This window comes from Mustela erminea, chromosome 19 (assembly GCF_009829155.1).
Source record: "Mustela erminea isolate mMusErm1 chromosome 19, mMusErm1.Pri, whole genome shotgun sequence".
Lineage (NCBI taxonomy): Eukaryota > Metazoa > Chordata > Mammalia > Carnivora > Mustelidae > Mustela > Mustela erminea.
In genome coordinates, this window is record NC_045632.1 from 20,650,031 (window position 1) to 20,668,136 (window position 18,106).

The 18,106-nt window shown below is 48.2% G+C and overlaps 1 protein-coding gene across 5 annotated transcripts in view; it reads left to right on the plus strand.

The window, feature by feature from the left end:
* Positions 1-18,106, plus strand: part of ANKRD27 (ankyrin repeat domain 27) — a 52,652-nt gene that overhangs the window by 5,358 nt on the left and 29,188 nt on the right. For 3 of the 5 annotated variants that reach the window (XM_032323501.1, XM_032323497.1, XM_032323498.1), the window contains exons 2-11: positions 3,702-3,833; positions 11,099-11,209; positions 13,649-13,805; positions 14,541-14,695; positions 15,134-15,193; positions 15,280-15,333; positions 15,440-15,514; positions 15,605-15,681; positions 16,502-16,623; positions 18,008-18,086. In XM_032323501.1, coding sequence (XP_032179392.1) covers positions 3,732-3,833; positions 11,099-11,209; positions 13,649-13,805; positions 14,541-14,695; positions 15,134-15,193; positions 15,280-15,333; positions 15,440-15,514; positions 15,605-15,681; positions 16,502-16,623; positions 18,008-18,086 — 992 coding nt within the window. In that variant the 5' untranslated portion in view covers positions 3,702-3,731. The remainder of the gene's footprint in view (positions 1-3,701; positions 3,834-11,098; positions 11,210-13,648; positions 13,806-14,540; positions 14,696-15,133; positions 15,194-15,279; positions 15,334-15,439; positions 15,515-15,604; positions 15,682-16,501; positions 16,624-18,007; positions 18,087-18,106) is intronic. The other 2 variants (XM_032323500.1, XM_032323499.1) reach the window with 2 other exon arrangements.

Sequence of the window (18,106 nt, forward strand, 5' to 3'; positions counted from 1 at the left end):
GAGTGGGGGGAAGGAGCAGGGGAAGAGGAAGAAAGAAACTCAGACAGACTGTGTAGATCTCACGATGCTGAGATCAGGACCTGATCTGAAGCCAAGAGGCAGATGCTTAACTGACTAGCACTGAGGTGCCCCATCGAATTTTCTTTTATAAGAAGAGGTCTCAGGCTCAAGCTCAGAATGTTTGGCAGTCAATAGTATCTAGCAGAGTTTTACATAATGTCAGTTGCTTCTGTAATTTTTTTTTTTTAAAGATTTTATTTATTGGGGCACCTGGGTGCCTCAGTGGGTTGAGGCCTCTGCTTTCAGCTCGGGTCATGATTCAGGGGTCCTGGGATCGAGCCCTGCATCGGGCTCTCTGCTCGGTGGGGAGCCTGCTTCCCCCTCTCTCTCTTCCTGCCTCTCTGCCTACTTGTGATCTCTGTCTGCCAAGTAAATAAATAAAATCTTAAAGATTTTATTTATTTACTTGGCAGACAGAGATCACAAGTAGGCAGAGAGGCAGGAAGAGAGAGAGGGGGAAGCAGGCTCCCCGTTGAGCAGAGAGTCCAATTTGGGGCTCGATCCCAGGACTCTGGGATCATGACCTAAGCCGAAGGCAGAGGCTTTAACCCACTGAGCCACCTAGGCACCCCTATTTCTGTAATTTTTTAAAAAAGATTTTTTTTTTTTTTTTAATTTGAGAGAGTGAGAGAAAGAGAGAGCACAAGTGGGGGATGAGGCGGGAGAAACAGACTCCCCTCTGAGCAGGGAGCCTGACACAGGGCTTGCTCTCACAGCCCCAAGATCATGACCTGAGCCCAAATCAAGAGTCTGATGCTCAACCATCTGAGCCATCCACGTACCCTGGAGTATACTGTTTTCATATTTAAAGTTGTAATAAGGGTTCTTCTAAAAATAAATTTTTAAAAGAGAGTAGGTGTTTAAAGGTCTATGTCAAACACTTAACAGTAGGGCCATTGTGTGCAGTTACTGAAGGTTATAGCATAGGTGCTGTGCCCGGCAGAGAGAGATATTGGCAAACTGGGGCTGGTAGACAGTCTGTGAACTACTTACCAAGCCGTGTGCCCTGGCACAGGGCCGTTGTACCCACTGGGAAGACGGGTGCCTTTTTCTAATTCTCATCAAGACCCCATGTGGGCCAGCAGTACGTGGTGGTCTGTTGGTATGCAGTATGGCAAAAATACTGAGGCAGCATGTAAATGGGAGTCCTCAAGACAGGTGTTTGTATTCTCCATTTCACCCCTTGAGATGGAGGCTCAGATGCTTTTTCTGTGCCCATTTTTCATATTCATCTCTGATAGCTCTGATAGCTTGGTGAAACTACACTCATGGTTGGTAAATGGAGCAGACCGGGGCAGTGAAAGCCCCATTCACAACAAGAGAGAATCTATACAGAATACACAAATAATGTTTAATAAAAGTTATGTATAATGTGTTTGATTTAACCAGAGGACATTGAAGAAGACATATGTGGAAAGTCATACCATGTCCATGGATGATGAGATTCATTATTATAAAGATGTTGGCTCTCTAGTCCATAAATTTAGTACATTTTTTAGAAAGACTTTATTTATTTATTTGGCACAGAGAGAGAGACAGTGAGAGAGGGAACACAAGCAGGGGCAGAGGGAGAAGGAGAAGCAGACTCCCCACTAAGCTGGGAGCCTGAGGTGGGACTTGAGCTGGGATCCTGGGATCATGACCTGAGCTGAAGGTAGACACTTAATGACTGAGCCTCCTAGGTGCCCCAGTTTAGTGCATTTCTAATAAAAATCCCAAAAGGATTTTTCATGGAATTGAGGAACTGATTTTAATTTATGATATTGCAAAAAATTAGGAATAACCAGATAATTTTGGAGAACAAGGAGGGATGCCTTTCTCTATGAGATACCAAAGCATATTATGAAGCTGTAGTCATGTAAACTAATGGGGTCTAGCTCTGCTCTGTCCAGTATAATAGCCATGTGGCTTGTAAGCCCTTGAGTGTGGCTAGTATGAATTGGAAAGTGAACGTAAAGTACACATCAAATCTTGAAGATTTAGTAGGAATAAAAAAGAATGTAAAATATGGGGGCACCTGGGTGGCTTAGTGTGTTGAACCTCTGCCTTCAGCTGAGGTCATGATCTCAGGGTCCTGGGATCGAGCCCCACATCAGGCTCTCTGCTCAGGGGAGCCTGCTTCCCGCCCCCCTCTCCTGCCTCTCTTCCTACTTGTGATCTCTCTCTCTGTCAAATAAATAAATAAAATCTTAAAAAACAAAGAATGTATAATATGCCATTAATAATTTTAAAATATGGATCACATGTTAACAGTATAATATTTTGGATATATTAGGATAAATATACTGTTAAAATTAATTTCATCTGTTTGCTTTTTCATATGGTTACTAGAAAATTTTAAATATGTGATTATGCATGGTGTATATAAAATTACATTTCTCATATATTCGTTGGATGGCACAAGACTAGACTATTGAAATAGAGGAGAGTTCAGAAACAGGCCACACATATATGGAAACTTGGGAGTATAGCAAAGATAGCATTATTGGCCAGTGCAAAAAGGATAGACTATTCAGAAAATGGGGCAGTGGGAAAATTAGCTTATGCCATGGACTGAATTTTTGTGCCTCCCCATTCATATGTTGAATTCCTAATCCTTAATGTGATGGTATTTACCAGATCAGAGAGGGCACAGGGGGATTCTAGTCTTTTTTTTTTTTTTTTTTTAAGATTTTATTTATTTATTTTAGAGAGAGGCTGAGCGGGGTAGGAGCTGGGGGAATGGGAGGCCATCTCCAACAGACTCCGCACGGACCGCAGAGCCCTGTGTGAGGCTCGATCTCATGACCCTGAGATCATGACCTGAGATGAAACCATCTGTCAGACACTTACCCAACTGAGCCACCCACGCCCCACCAGTCTGTTCCAATATTCTTTATTTCTAAAAAGAAAATCTGAGGCAAAATGGCAAAATGCTGAGATTGGGTAGTTCTGGGTGGTGGGTTTGCGTTATTCCTCTGTATTTCTGTGTATGCTTGACATATTTCGTTAAAATATATGCATATCTGGGTGGCAACCCTGGGTGGCTCCGTGGGTTAAGCCACTGCCTTCAGCTCAGGTCATGATCTCAGGGTCCTGCAATCGAGTCCCGCATCAGGCTCTCTGCTTGGCAGGCAGGGAGCCTGCTTCTCTTTCTCTCTCTCTCTCTGCCTGCCTCTCCATCTACTTGTGATCTCTCTCTGTCAAATGAATAAGTAAAATCTTTAAAAATATATATATGCATATCTTTAAAATATAATTTTGGTCATGTAGGATGTTCTAAAAATAGCCATTTTTATTTTTTGCAATGATTTTGAGTTTGACGAGTTTTTTTTTTTTTTTTTTTTTTTAGATTTTACTTATTGGAGAGAGAGTATGCGCGTCAGTGCGGGGAAGGGCAGATGGAGAGGGAGAAGCAGGCTCCCCACTGAACAAGGAGCCCCATACGGGGATCGTGATGCTCCTGAACAAGCTTTCTGAACATGATTTTTGCAGTTGACCAGTAAAAAAGTCATCTTGGAATTGGTGGGTTATCTTTGATATTTCCCGTAGAGCAGAATAGTACATGTCAGAGATGCGTTTTAGAAACTGTCAGATTAGGACTTTTTTGTGTTATATAAATCTGAAAGTGGTCATTTACTGCTTTTTCTCCCCTTGTCCAGGAGACTCTCTTTGCCCTATCTGAAGTCCATATGGCTCTGTATGATGAAGATCTCCTGAAAAATCCTTTCTATTTGGCTCTTCAAAAGTGGCGTCCTGACTTATGCAACAAGGTGGCCCAAACCCATGGCATTGTAAGTGCATCGATCCCGAGGGTCGTCCTTCTCCAACAGGTGTGGACCAGGCAGTGTGGATAAGGCCAGAAATGCCGTAGACTTTGTTTAAGCTTAGAGGGAGTCAGTTAAAAACCTGCTGAGTCTAACAAGCGCCAGACCGTGCTCAGTACGAGAACGAGCAAAGAGGGACCACCATGAGCTGCCTCCTCCAGGAAGCCTGTTGGCTCTGCACCAGCCTCGGGTATAATCCTCTCTCTGTTGACACCACTGACCACCCCGGTGGACATTGATCTTGGGGTATTCGTCTGTTTCTCTCTTTCTACGTTGACCTCGAGAGCTGCTTGAGGGCAGAAAGTGTATCGGCATCACGGGTCCTTGTCTGTGAGGTGTGTGCTCACTCGCATAGAATCCGGGAACATGTGAACACATTCGTGTGTAGCTTTGAAAGGCATTTCCTAAAGGGGAAGAACCCGTGATCTAATCGAGGCATCCAGATGGCAGGCTGAGGGGCGCACATGAGGAACCACAGTATGTCTGTGGGGCCATCTGCTGCCTGCAGGGTGGCGGGCTCTTCCCTCGTGGCGTTGGTGGCCGTCTGGTGCACACAGCCCCGCGCCACACAGAGCACTTGCTGCCTTTGTGCGGCTGCTTTTCTGTTTGGGTGGGGGGGTTTCTTGCCTTTGTGTTTCTTTTTTATGTGTTGTCCTCTTCTCGTACTGTGTTTCTGCTTCGTGGCCAAGGATTTGAACTAGAGGAGAAGTCAGTTGTAGCTCAGGTTCACTTTGGGTTATCAGGTGCCTTGTCTGGACACCGGGAGCTGACTTTCACTTTGCCCACTCTGTCCCACTCCCACCACAAGCCTGCTTTTTCCAGGTTCCTTCTAGTTTTTAGGATTGGTTTTGTGATTCAGAATCAGTTTGTGATTGTGATTTGTGATTGTGATTATGATTCAGTTTTTCCCAGAATTACTTTACTTTGGCTTTTAGAGGTCATAAAGTTCAGTGTGTGTGTGTGTGTGTGTGTGTGTGTGTGTATGTATGTATGTGTATACATGTATACATATATATACACACACACATATATATGTGTGTGTGTGTGTGGGTGTGTGTATAAAAAAACAGTTGGAGAGTATAGCTGTTTCCAACAAGAAAATAAAAATCATACAAAGTTCACCAGAGACATTATCATCTGTTCATTTCACAGTAGTTATGAAGTGCTCCTCTGGGGAAGGTACCATGTTTGATGGGGAGGGTTTAACAAAAAATGGGAATAAACATCACCATCTTTACCTTTATAGAGCTGAAATGCTATTGGGAGAGATGGTCACGCTCCGAGCAAATACCTACTAATTACAGTTGTGGTACGTGTCCCAGAGAAGAAATACAGGATACAAAGCAGTCATGTTAATGGCGGGGGTCGGGGGGCGCTAAACAAATTTGGGAAATACTCCCTCCCCATCTTTGTTCTATAACATTTTAAAAAATGCTGTCTGGAGAAGAGCAGACTACATGTAACTTTCTCTTGCTCTTTAAGGATGCTGCGCTGTGGGGGCGCTTAGGTGACTCAGTCAGTGAAGTCAGTGAAGTGTCCAACTCTTTTTTTTTTTTGAAGTGTCCAACTCTTGATTTTTAGCTTAGGTCATGATCTAAGGGTCATGAGATTGAGTCCCAAGTGAGGCTCCATCCTGGGGGTGGAGCCTGCCCAGGATTCTTTCTTGCCCTCTGCACCTTCCCCCCAGCTCATGTGCACTCACTCGCTCTTTCTTTCTCTGTCTAAAAAAAAATAAAAAAGAAAATGCCACACGGTGAATATGGTGAGGGACCTGTCTGTCTTGCTCACCACTGTGTTTTCAGGAAGATGCTTTCCCAGCTGCAGGTAGTGGAATCCCACTCAAGTTCACCTCAACGAAAGGGCAACTTTGAATAAGAACTTTGGCCTCTTGGTTACCTTCCTTTTGGCCACACTGAGGAACAGGAGAGTCTTCTTAAACTGTGCCATCTGAGTTCCCAGTGGTGTCCTAGGTCCTTTCTCTGGCCCCTCCTGGGATCTGCAGGGTCCACGGGGAGCTGCCGGGGGCCACACTTGGCAACACTGACGTCGTGGCCGTCAGTATGTGGGAGAACCCATGCGGCCGACTCTCAGCAGAAGTGTCCATGGGCAGGAGCCGGCTACTGCCGCCCGACTCAGACCAGTCCAACGTTGATGGCTAGCTCCTGCCCTCCTGGTTGTGTGATGGGGGCTCCCATTCCTCCTGGTCTAATCCATTAATAGTGCCCCATCCACGTCTGTTGGTGGAATGAAAAAGAATATTCCAGTCACCTCTGGAAGAGTACACATCATTTCTGCCACCACCAAGGGATCTGTATCTCCTCAGCAGGTGAATGCTGAATTTCTTAACTTGGGGCCTGGCCATCGGGCCAAGTTTGGCTGCCTTTGAATCAGCCCTGGGAACCAGAGTCATTTAGTGGGCTCTAAAATACTGAGAAATCATCAGTTTTAAACGTGTGTCCCTCCCCTCCAGGGTCAGCTGCCCCTCACACGTCTTCTTAAAGCCCAGCTCGCTGGCCCCCTATCCTCACAGACAGTCTGAGTGGCAGCCGAGGGTGCAGCTTGATTGCTCCCCCCGCCTGCCCCATCACTCCTCCAGGTTGACTTCCTTCCAGAACTTTCCTTTGGTTGGCATACGTGTGCATTCAGGTGGGTGCTTCCCGCCATCACCTGCTCTCTGACTGGACGGGGTAAGCTCCTTCTCCCCGTGTTCCCCAGATTCCAGCCACAGAGGCCTGTAACACCCCCACACCGCTTCTACTAGTCACCCTTGTTCTATTTAATTAGCACCCAGCTAATTATATACTGTGGTTTCTTCAGTGTGGGCTGGACAAGCCTGCTGCCTCCCTGGGGCTCTTGTCCATGAGGTGGCAGGGGGAAGGTCCTCCAGGATTCCCAGGTAGATTAGGGGTGGATCCATTTGCTTATAGGAGAAACAAAAACTACAAAGGGAGTTTAAGTTTTTTCCTCTGAATTTGGATTTTTTGGAAAGATTTATTTATTTTATTTGAGAGAGAGAGCGCGCGCATGGTGGGGACTGGCAGAGGGAGAGAGACTCTCAGGCAGACTCCCCACTGAGCACAGAGCCCAACACGGGGCTTGATCCCATGACCCTGAGATCATGACCCCAGCTGAAATCAAGAGTCTGAGTCTCAACCGACTGCCTCACCCAGACGTCCGTGTTGTGATCTTTTAATTATGGGGTATGTAGGCTTTTGAGGGCTAGCCTGGGAGCCTGTCAGCATGTCTTCTAAGTTCCAAAGAACTTCCAAGTACAATACCTAGATGGGCCAGCTAAGGGCACTGAGGTCCATGTTCTATTTCTTAGGATTTGTTTGGCATAGATCCAGCCAACAAACAATTTGTTGAGCATCTGCTAGGAGCCAGGCACCGTGCCGGGTTTCCAGGATTGAACAGATGAGTGGAGAACGCTGCGTGACTTCAGGGAATTCCAGAAGCTGGCTGTTGGTCGCCCAGAAGAACGGCGGATGTCAGGACAGAAATCAACCAAATGCTGTGGAATGAGGAGGGGACCCTGGAGTAGTGTCACAAATGCTGATTATTGCTTCTGTTCTACTCTCTTTCCTTTACGGTTATTGAAGAATTCTTTTTTTTTTTTTTTCAAACATTTTTTTTAAGATTTTACTTATTTATTTGACAGACAGAGATCACAAGTAGGCAGAGAGGCAGGCAGAGAGAGGAAGGGAAGCAGGCTTCCCGCTGAGCAGAGAGCCCGATGCGGGGCTCCATCCCAGGACCCTGGGATCATGACCTAAGCCGAAGGCAGAGGCTTTAACCCACTGAGCCACCCAGGCGCCCTTGAAGAATTCTTTATAAGGGACTAGAATGAAAAGTTTTATTGTTAAGCTTTAAAATAAGCAGGTCCCCCACTTACAGTCTACTCGGAGGCTCCAAACTTTGTGTCCTCCACATAGGCCGTAGTGCCCCTGACATCTCCAGAAGGCTGAAGCACCGTCTTGGGAGAGCCCTGAAGGCACTTGCACTTGACCCCATCTCCTATGGGCAGCTTCCTAGCTGCTCCAGTCCCTAGCTCCAGTCCGTCCCCAGGGGCTGGCATCCTCACCCTCCCTCTCAGCCAGAGAGCCCAGCTGCTGGTCTCTGCTTGCAAAGAACTGCTCTGGGCGGTATTGTCTGCCTGAAAACTGGCAGTGGAGGAGTGGGGGACCTTGATATTGGAGGATCCCTATTCACTCAACAAACATTGATTGGGCACCTACTGAATGGCAAACAGTGAGATTGGTAGCAGGGATACAGTGTAGCAGGAACCAGTCTTACTTTTAAGTAGGAAAGCAGAGAGTTAGGGAGGCAGAGAGGGAGGCAGACAGCTAAACAGCTGGGGTGAGGTTCTGCAAAGCACCTCAGAAGTCCCTGGTCTCTCACTGGAGTCTGTTACGACTCCTTCATCCACAGAGCAGCCGTGGGACCTTCTCTGGGCCTTCCTGAGTTTGGGTGTTAAACAGCCCCGCGTTCTGGTTCATGGACTTCCTGTGCCCTTGGCCAGCCCCCTGGTCCCCAGGCTCTTCTTCCTTTACTCCCTAGGCCATGAGGAGGTTGCTTCCCAGTTCAGGCTTATATTAAGGCCCACCTTTTCTTTCTTTCTTTCTTTTATTTTTATCTTTCCCCCCTTTTTAAGTTTCACTTTCAGTAAAATTTAAATTATTTTAATCAGATTTTTAATTTTTTAAAAATTTAATTCTTTTATTTAACAGAGAGAGCACAAGTAGGTAAAGCGGCAGGCAGAGGGAGTGGGGAAGCAGGCTCTCCACTGAGCAGGAAGCCCAATGTGGGGCTCCATCCCAGGACCCTGGGACCACAACCCGAGCCGAAGGCAGCCACTCAACCAACTGAGCTACCCAGGCGCCCCAGAACGATTTTTTTTTTTTTAAAGAAATAATCTCTATGCCAGTCTTGGGGGCCAAACTATGACCCCGAGATAGAAAGTCGTGTGCTCTAGTGACTGAGCTCAATTGCAAACATACGATCCAAGTAGAAAGGGTAAGATAGTGAGCCCCATGCACCTGTCACCCAGCTTCAGCTGTGATCCATTCGTGGGCACATCCCAGGTCATTTCTACCCTCTCCTGCCCTCCACGCTCGGACATTGGATTATTTTGAAGCAAATCCCAGAAAATTATGTCGCCTTGTGATACAGTTTCGTCTGTAGATACTTAGGAATGTGTCTTTAAATGATAGGGACTCTTAAAAAAGGTAACCAACCACAGGGGGCGCCTGGGTGGCTCAGTGGGTTAAAGCCTCTGCCTTCAGCTCAGGTCATGATCTCAGGTTCTGGGATCGAGCCCCACATCGGCCTCTCTGCTCAGCGGGGAGCCTGCTTCCCCCCTCTCTCTCTGCCTGCCTCTCTGCTTGCTTGTGATCTCTGTCAAATAAATAAATAACATCTTACCAAAAAAAAAAAAAAAGGTAACCACAGTGCCACGAAGAATGTTGACAAAATGAGAGCTAAAACTTTCTCCAATCATTCTTCAGTATTGTCTGCCATCTAGTCCCTGTTCAGATTCCCCAAATCATCTCACAGTTGTCCGTTTCATGGGGGGTTTGTTCAGAGCAGGACCCAGAGGAGATCCACACGTCACACTGGACGGTGTTTCGTCCGTCTTTCCCCCTCGCCGCTGAGCTAAAGTGAAGTGCACAGGGCGCGTGGCCCCGGGTGTTAGGCCCCGGGTGTGAGGCGTGGTCAGCGTTGACATACTGGTGGCCTTGGGAAACCGTCTCCACAGTCTTCCACTGCTTTTTCGTTTCATCTTCCGCTTTCCTCGTTTTCTTTCTTTGTGTCTTTGCAGTTCGTTCTTCCGGGTCTGTCTTCCTGGAGAGTTTCCCTGGGTTCTGGCTCTTGCCGATTGCAGTCCTGGGGCTGGTGCTGATGGTGGTCCCCTGTTCACGATGCTTCCTGAAACTGATAGTTAGATCGAGATGTTGATTCTTTGAGGAGGGGCCAGGCCATTTTGTCAACATTCTTCCAGTCTCAAGTCCCTCCTTCCGCTCTGAGACACTGGCCTGTTCGTCTGTGTGGGGAGAGGCCACGCCGCCCTTCCTGCACAGCCTGAGGAAGCCCCGGGTGACAGCGGCTCTAAAGGCTGCTGGGATTCACCGGGTCCTTGCAGAGGGAGCTCCAGTGGGCTCGGGGCTGAGCCTCCAGCACTGGCTCCAGGAGGTGGCAGGAGTTTGTGTCAGGGCGGTGAGACCCCGACAGGTTCCTTAGCTCCCTTGAGCCTCAGTTTCCTTATCTGTAGAATGGGGCTATTGCAGAAGCTGTTTGCCTCTCAGATGGAGCCTGCCCCAAGGATGGAGTCTAGTACCCCCAGATATCTTGGCAGAGGTGGGGATCTGTCCTAGGAAACCCTGTTTCTGTGGCTCCTATTACAAACTATAATTGCATCTGGGCTTAGAAAAAATAGCTGAGAAAAAAGACCGGGAAGGAAATTGTCTTCAAGGGGCAGTGTTTCTCCTCATTCAGGTGGCAGGATTATGTGTGACTTTTTTTTTTTTTTTTTAAAGATTTTATTTATTTATTCGACAGAGAGAGATCACAAGTAGGCAGAGAGGCAGGCAGAGAGAGAGAGAGGAGGAAGCACGCTCCCTGCTGAGCACAGAGCCCGATGCGGCACTCGATCCCAGGACCCTGAGATCATGACCTGAGCTGAAGGCAGCGGCTTAACCCACTGAGCCACCCAGGCACCCCGACTTTTTTTTTTAATAAATATTTTAGTTATTTATTTGGCAGAGACACAGTAAGAGAGGGAACACAGCAGGGGAAGTGGGAGAGGGAGAAGCAGGCTTCCCGCTGAGCAGGGAGCCCGATTCGGAGCTCGATCCCAGGACCCTGGGATCATGACCTGAGCCTAAGGCAGATGCTTAACAACTGAGCTACGCAGGTGCCTACATGTGACTTTTTAGTTTGACTTTTCTCTTCTTTCCGAACTGCCCTGTCTTCCTCTGGAGTTGTTCCCGAGACCGTTGAGAATAGACTGGGGCACCTGGCTGTGGGGGCGGGGGGTACCCAATGGGTGTGGGAACAAGCCTGGAGGGGCACCGTGCCTGGCCTCTGCCCAGGTTGGGGAATCGCGGCTTTGCCACCAGGATGTCTGTCACCCCAGTCGCTGGGTTCCGTCTGCCAGTAGCATTCCAGGCGGGGGGTGTCCAGCTGGAGCTGTGAGTGGCCCCTCCCGCACTCTTCACTCTGCCTACTGTTTGCAGGTCCTGGTGCCCTGCAAGGGAAGCTTGTCGAGCAGCATTCAATCCACTTGTCAGTTTGAGTCCTACATTTTGATCCCCGTGGAAGAACACTTCCAGACCTTAAATGGAAAGGTATTCACTTCTTTGTGGGTCAGCCAGGGTCCCTCACTCAGTGTTTGGAAGTCGGTGGGGAGGGCAGGGGGTCCCACATCTTTCCCTGTCCCTGCTGTGGTAAATGATGGCTCTGACATTGCGGGGGGAGGGGGTGGGTTGGAGGGCCCCCTGCCTTTGAGGAAAGAGGAGGTAGTAGCTGAGCAGGGCCTGGCTGGGCCTCTGCCTGGGAGGATGGGTGGGGAGGGGTGGGGAGGGTTAGGGAGGGTTAGGGAGGGGTTCCTCTGCTCAAGGGCCTCCTGCTGGTAAGTCAGGGAGTCTCTGGAATATCTCATGGAGGTCCTGTCACTAGACCTGTTCTATCCCCGTGCTCTTGAGAGCTCATCAGTTTCTTGGCCACAAACAGGACATCCGGGGTGAATTTTAACTTCTAAAAAACATTCTTAAAAAAAATATGTTATTAAAACTTACATTAGGCAAAACAACAAAAAAACCACAGGTGTGTTATTAAAACTTAAATAAGCCAAAGGATGAATACCCAACTTTTGTATCAACATGGACAGGACTGGAAGAGATTATGCTGAATGAAATAAGTCAAGCAGAGAGAGTCGGTTATATGGTTTCGCTTCTTTGTGGAGCATAAGGAATAACATGAAGGACATGGGGAGCTGGAGAGGGGAAGGGAGTTGGGGGAAATTGGAGGGGGAGACGAACGTGAGACTGTGGACTCAGAGAAACAATCTGAGGGTTTCGGAGGGGAGGGGGGTAGGAGGTTGGGTGAGCCTGGTGATGGGTATTATGGAGGGCACGTATTGCATGGAGCACGCATAAACAATGAATTCTGGAACACTGAAAAGAACTTTAAAAATAAATAAAAATTAAAAAAAAAACATAAATAAGCTTAAAAAAAATAAAAAGCTTCTTTTGAAATCATCTCAAACCTAGAGAAAGCCCTAAGAACTCTCCTTTGCTCTTCCCCTGGTTGGTCAGCTGTGAGCACTTTGGCCACATTTGTTTTTATCGGTCCCTTCCCCCTCTCCCCGCCACAGTAGTACTGCTTTTTCTGAACCTTTTTCGGAAAAAGTGAGAGTGAGTTGCAGACACTACGTCCCTTTATTCTAAAACATGCATTTCTTGCATAACTATGCAGAGTGAGTGCACTCAGGAAAGTGAACTGTTCAACACGCTGTCCTCATACAAATCATGCTAATTATACAAATAATATCCTTTTGTAGACTTTTTGGTCTTTTTAGATCCAGGGTCCTGCAGTGCCTTCAGTTGCTGGTGTTTTTAGTTTCCTGTGACTTGGCGCAGTCCTTGGGCTGTCTTTGTCTTCCATGACATGGACGGCTTTGCTTTGTACACTTTCCCTCAGCCTGGGGTTCTCGGACGTTCCCTCGCGGCTGGGAGGGCGTTTTATCACTCCGTGTGTGTCGTGACCAGAGACATATGATGTCAGTCTTTCTCACTGTGGATATTACCTTTGGGTAACATTGGGGTCCACATTTTCTTAATTTTTTTTTTTTAAACACTTTTTTTTTTTTTTTTACTTTTTTCTTTTTTAAGATTTTATTTATTTATTGGACAGACAGAGATCACAAGTAGGCAGAGAGGCAGGCAGAGAGAGAGGAGGAAGCAGGCTCCCCACTGAGCAGAGAGCCCGATGCGGGGCTCGATCCCAGGACCCTGAGATCATGACCTGAGCCGAAGGCAGCGGCTTAACCCCCTGAGCGACCCAGGCGCCCCGACATTTTCTTAATTTTTAAGGGGAGGTAGAGAGATTCTGGGAGGGGGATGTTCTGTTCCTCGCCGGAACTGGCATGGGGCCAGGTGCATTTGGTGAGTGCCTCAGACCTGACAGTCAGGGATTGTGTGGGCCTGTACGGGGAGAGGAGGGACAGGACAGGACACGGGGTTACCTAGACACCAGCCTGGTGGTGGGGGTTGGGGGGAGTCAGCAGCCCTGTTTGCCCTGCCAGTCACTGTTAGTTTGTTTTCTTCGGGGAAGCCAAATCTATAAGGAGAACAGAGGAGTCAGGCTTATCACATCTCATCTGCCTGGGCACCCCAGCTGTGGCCAGAATGTGCTGAATGTGGCCGGGACAGCAGCATCCCTTCCCCGCCCGCGTCTCCTTGCAGCGCCAGGCCATTCCAGGAGGGCCTTCTTCCTCCTTTCCCAGAGGGTACAGGTTTTCTCAAGGCCCCAAGGACCAGCTTAATGCATCTCTGCCCCAATATTTAAAAAGGATCAGCTGTAGCTACAGTGTGAACAAAGAGGAAAGAAAACATTTTAGTATCAAAAAGTGAAATGGAAGAGTGTTCATGCCCCCCCACCCCGCCCTGGTAAAGCCCCACTGAAGCAAAGGAGGGCAGGTTGGAAGCAGTGCCCTATCGGGGGCCAGCCAGGGGGCTCGTCGGTCACCGCTGGCTGCTGCTGCAGTGACTGTTCTCTTGTTCCAGGATGTCTTTATACAAGGAAACAGGATTAAATTAGGAGCTGGTTTCGCCTGTCTTCTCTCAGTGCCCATTCTCTTTGAAGAAACTTTCTACAACGAAAAAGAAGAAAGTTTCAGCATACTGTGTATAGCCCATCCTTTGGAAAAGAGAGAGAGTTCAGGTATTCTGGAAGAAAACCCTTTCCCTCTGATTTGGAGAACGGTGTTCAACTTCCTCCTGACATAGCTGTTATAAACGTCCCATAAAATATTCAAGAGCCCACTAGAAGCCTGCCTGACTTTAGAGTAATTCCCCAGAGCTTAATCAAAAAGTCATCTTGAGCTAAGATAGTGGGACTGGGGCTGCTGTGTATGGTTGCCCAGGTTGGGCGTTACACAATTCCGGAAGGTGATATTCATACAGACCTCTGTGTGAATGTTGCCCACTGGAGTTTGTGCAGGGTGGCAGCCCTGGCTTTGACGCTGGGCCTCAATGTTAGAGCCAGCTCTTAACGTCATTATTGCCCACCCAGCCCCACTGTTATGTCTCTTTGAGAGCTCATTATTTTTAATAAATAATAATTCTTCAGTTGTTCCAGGAAATTGAGATAACAATGTGCTGAATGTACTGAGGCCTGTATTGCCAGGAATCCGGGCTTCCTCACCAGAGCCTCTTAGGTCATCCCTACAGTCTCAAATTGTTTTGTCCATGGAAAGGGCTTCAGGAGGGCCAGGCTCTCTGGACCCTGAGCTGTGCTGTAATGAGGCTGTGTTTGGGCAGTATCTTGAAATAATTCCTGTCCTCTGCTGGAAGATGGGGCTCCAGACCCTGGGGGAGCAGGGCAAAGGATGTGGTACTTCCCCCATTAGGAAACTGGGAAGGCTACGGCCAGCTTGACCCACTGTCTCTTTTTCAGAAGAGCCTTCAACATCTTCAGATCCGTTTACCCTGAAAACCATCGAAGATGTGAGAGAGTTTTTGGGAAGACATGCAGAGAGATTCGACAGGAGCATTGCTTCTTTCCAGCGAACATTCAGAGAATGTGAAAGAAAGAGCCTCCGTCAACACATAGTCAGTAGCAGTGTCTTGCTTTGCCAGGGTGTCCTGGCTCAGGCCGGTTCAAGAACACAGGGGCTCCTTCCCAGTGTACCCTGAAACTTTGCTGCCTCCCCTGTTGGAAGCCTTGTTTAAATGTTTCCTTCTAACAATAAAACTAGTAGGAGCCCTTGGAGAAAACTTGAACATGACAGAGTATAAAAGTGAATATTGTTACCACATATGTGAATCCCAAGGGAAATTCTCTCTTCCCCTTCATGCATCTACACTTAAGAAAGTTGAAAAAAAAAATCACATGACTTATTTGATAAGCCTGTATCAGGACTTAAAGCTTGTCCCCCGGGAAGTACATCTGGCAACGTGTTCTCGCTCTGGGACGTGTGGCACGTTTTGGGTTTTGTGTTGGGGGCCTTGGGTCCTGAGTGACCTGTCTCTCTGCTCTGGGTTACACAGGACTCGGTGAATGCTCTCTACACCAAATGCCTCCAGCAACTTCTGAGGGACTCTCACCTGGTAAGCTTCAGGACTTCTAAAAGACAGAACTGCAGTTTTCTCACGTGCCAGTCCAAGGTCTTTAACGTTACCTTCTCGTCCTGCAGAAAATGCTTGCCAAGCAGGAGGCCCAGATGAACCTGCTAAAGCAGGCAGTGGAGGTAAGAAGCCAGGCCAGGGCAGGCAGAGGAAGCAGAGGAGCAGGGGTGGGGAGGGGCAGGGTCCTGTCCCCTCTGCACCCTCGGAATGGCTGTCTGTGGTCTGTTGATTCCACAGATGTACGTCCAGCACGATATTTATGATCTGATCTTTAAATATGTGGGGACCATGGAGGCAAGTGAGGTATGTCCTAAATCCCCATCATGCCCATTAGAAGCCTTTTATTCTTAGCTGTGTAAGAAATGTGAAGCTTCGTTAAAAATCTGCCATTAGGACGCTGCCTTTAACAAAATCACAAGAAGCCTTCAGGATCTTCAGCAGAAGGACATCGGCGTGAAACCTGAGTGCAGGTAAGAGCGTGTGCCTCTGGAGCTCGGCCCCCTCCGGGACTGGGGCCTCTGCTTCTGGAAACAAGGCTCTCAGCCATAGGGACGGCATCCTGGTTTCACTCGGTTCCTTCCGAGGAGCAGTGCAGTTCCTTGTGACCCAAGATAAAGGACTGGGGTTGGCAGGGGTCCCCCTCCTGCCCTTGTGGCCAGCTGGAGCTTGAGGGGCGGGGCTTCCGCACAGCTGGTCTCTTGATGGGCACACCACTTACCCAGGTGGGACCCACATACAGACACACACCTCACCTGCCAGATGGGCGCCTGCTTTTGAATTAGTTTATGTTTCTTTGGTATTATGAAGTGTTTACGTTGAGACTGTTTTAACCCCTTTGAGCTATCTCTGGGGCTAAGGATTTTTTTTTTTTTTAAAGATTTTACTTATTTATTTGACAGAGGTCACAAGTAGGCAGAAAGGCAGGCAGAGGCCGGGGACGGGGGGTGCGGGGGCGGGGAGCAGGCTCCCTGCTGAGCTGAGAGCCTGATGTGGGGCTTGATCCCAGAACCCTGAGATCATAACCTGAGCCGAAGGCAGAGGCTTAACCCACTGAGCCACCCAGGCACCTGCTAAGGATTTTTTTTTTCCTAACATTCTACCGTCCTGCCTCTTTGATGGGACATTCAGAGGTGTTGAGTCTTGCCTCTGATTGGAGCCCGAGTTTTTCTTTTCATTTGTCGTTACCTACGGCTTGTCTTAAGCAGGGTAAATCTGAGGTGTGCTGTTAGATCAGGGAAGAAGGGCCCGCCCAGTGCGACCTAAGTTGTCACTTTCCGAATTATTTTGCAGCTTCAACATACCTCGTGCAAAGAGAGAGCTGGCCCAGCTGAACAAATGCACTTCCCCACAGCAGAAGCTGATATGTTTGCGAAAGGTGGTGCAGCTCATAACCCAGTCTCCCAGCCAGAGAGGTTTGTGCTCAGGGGAGGGGCCCAGTGGTGGCACAGACACTTACGTACAGGTGCAAAATGTCTGTTAAGGAGTAGTGTCGTCCTGAAGGGTCACACAGATGGGCTGATGTGTCGCAGAGCACCCCTGCGTCAGTACCCCAGGGTCTGTTCTGGTGCGTGGGTGCCTAGCAACAGGGGTCTGGGGGTAGGATAGGCAAGATAAGGGCAAGAGAATAATGGTGCAGAAGTAGTGACCTCAAACCAGCCAGGCTTCCCCTTATTTGCCCGGGCACCATGCGGTCTGTAGATCAGAATCCAAATAGCACAGTTTCTTTGAGAACCTGCCTTTTCAGTAGCTTCCTGTTTCCAGAAAGGCACTGTCCACAGTGCAAGTCTGAGCTTGCCAAGGTATAATAATATGTATGATTGGCTTTAAACTTCCTGTCATGCATTCTCTTGAACTGGGGTGTGGGTGTATGGCCACATCAGGACGTTCACTGCTGGCTCTTTAGTCCAGGGCCACAGTGCTCACCGGCCCCCTCCTGCAGCTGTGTTCCAGCGACAAAATTCTTTGGCCAAAATTACAAACGTTTAATCTCAAAGAAAAATGTTCCAAGCTGGTGATGGAGACACGAGGGTTCAAGTGTACATTAGACCCTTCTTCCTAATTTTGTGTCTGCTTAAACTTTTCCCTTATAAACAGTAAAGCAAAAGAAGCTAAGAACAAAGTAAGGGGGAGTCGTATCTGTGAGTGCAGATAGGGGGTGATCATCAAAGCGCATTAAGTGAAATGAAAGGGAGTGTATGTGATACACTTCTAACGGCATTCCAGAAGGGGGGGGCAGCTGTGTGTCTGTATGCATGGTGGTGAGCTCCTGGGCTGTCTCTGGGAGGTTAGGAGGGCAGCAAGAGCAGTAACCTCTGGGTGGTGATCGGGCAGCAGGGATGGAGAAACCAAACCCCAGTTTGCTCTTTTGTGCTACTCAGATTTTTTTAGACATGTGAATGGATTCCTTAAAATTTAAACGTGAAAAAAATTAAAAGAAGCTAAACATGAGCATTAGACGTGGCAGTGTATAAAATGGAAATGATCTCAGGAGGAAAGAGGTGGGCGCACCTTTGCCTTGTGTCTGCCCTCACAGACTCGAACCTCCTGGGAGGTGGCGAGGGAGGGGGTCTGCTTGGAATTGCCTTCTTTTACACATGTTCTGAGAATGCTGGGCTTTTGCTTTCCCCGCAAGTGGGACGTCAGTTCAGGACACTGTCAAGGAGATTGTGCAGTGGAACCTCTCCCTGATATGTAGTCTTGCTGGATTGTGGCTTTGTGGGTTGGGTGATGGTGGGGCGTTGATGTACTTGTTGGTCTCATGATGGCTTTGAACATGTGTTCCCCCTCCCACCGCAGTTAACTTGGAGACCATGTGTGCTGATGATCTGCTCTCAGTCCTGTTGTATTTGCTTGTGAAAACAGAGATCCCCAACTGGTAATATTTTCTGCTAAAAT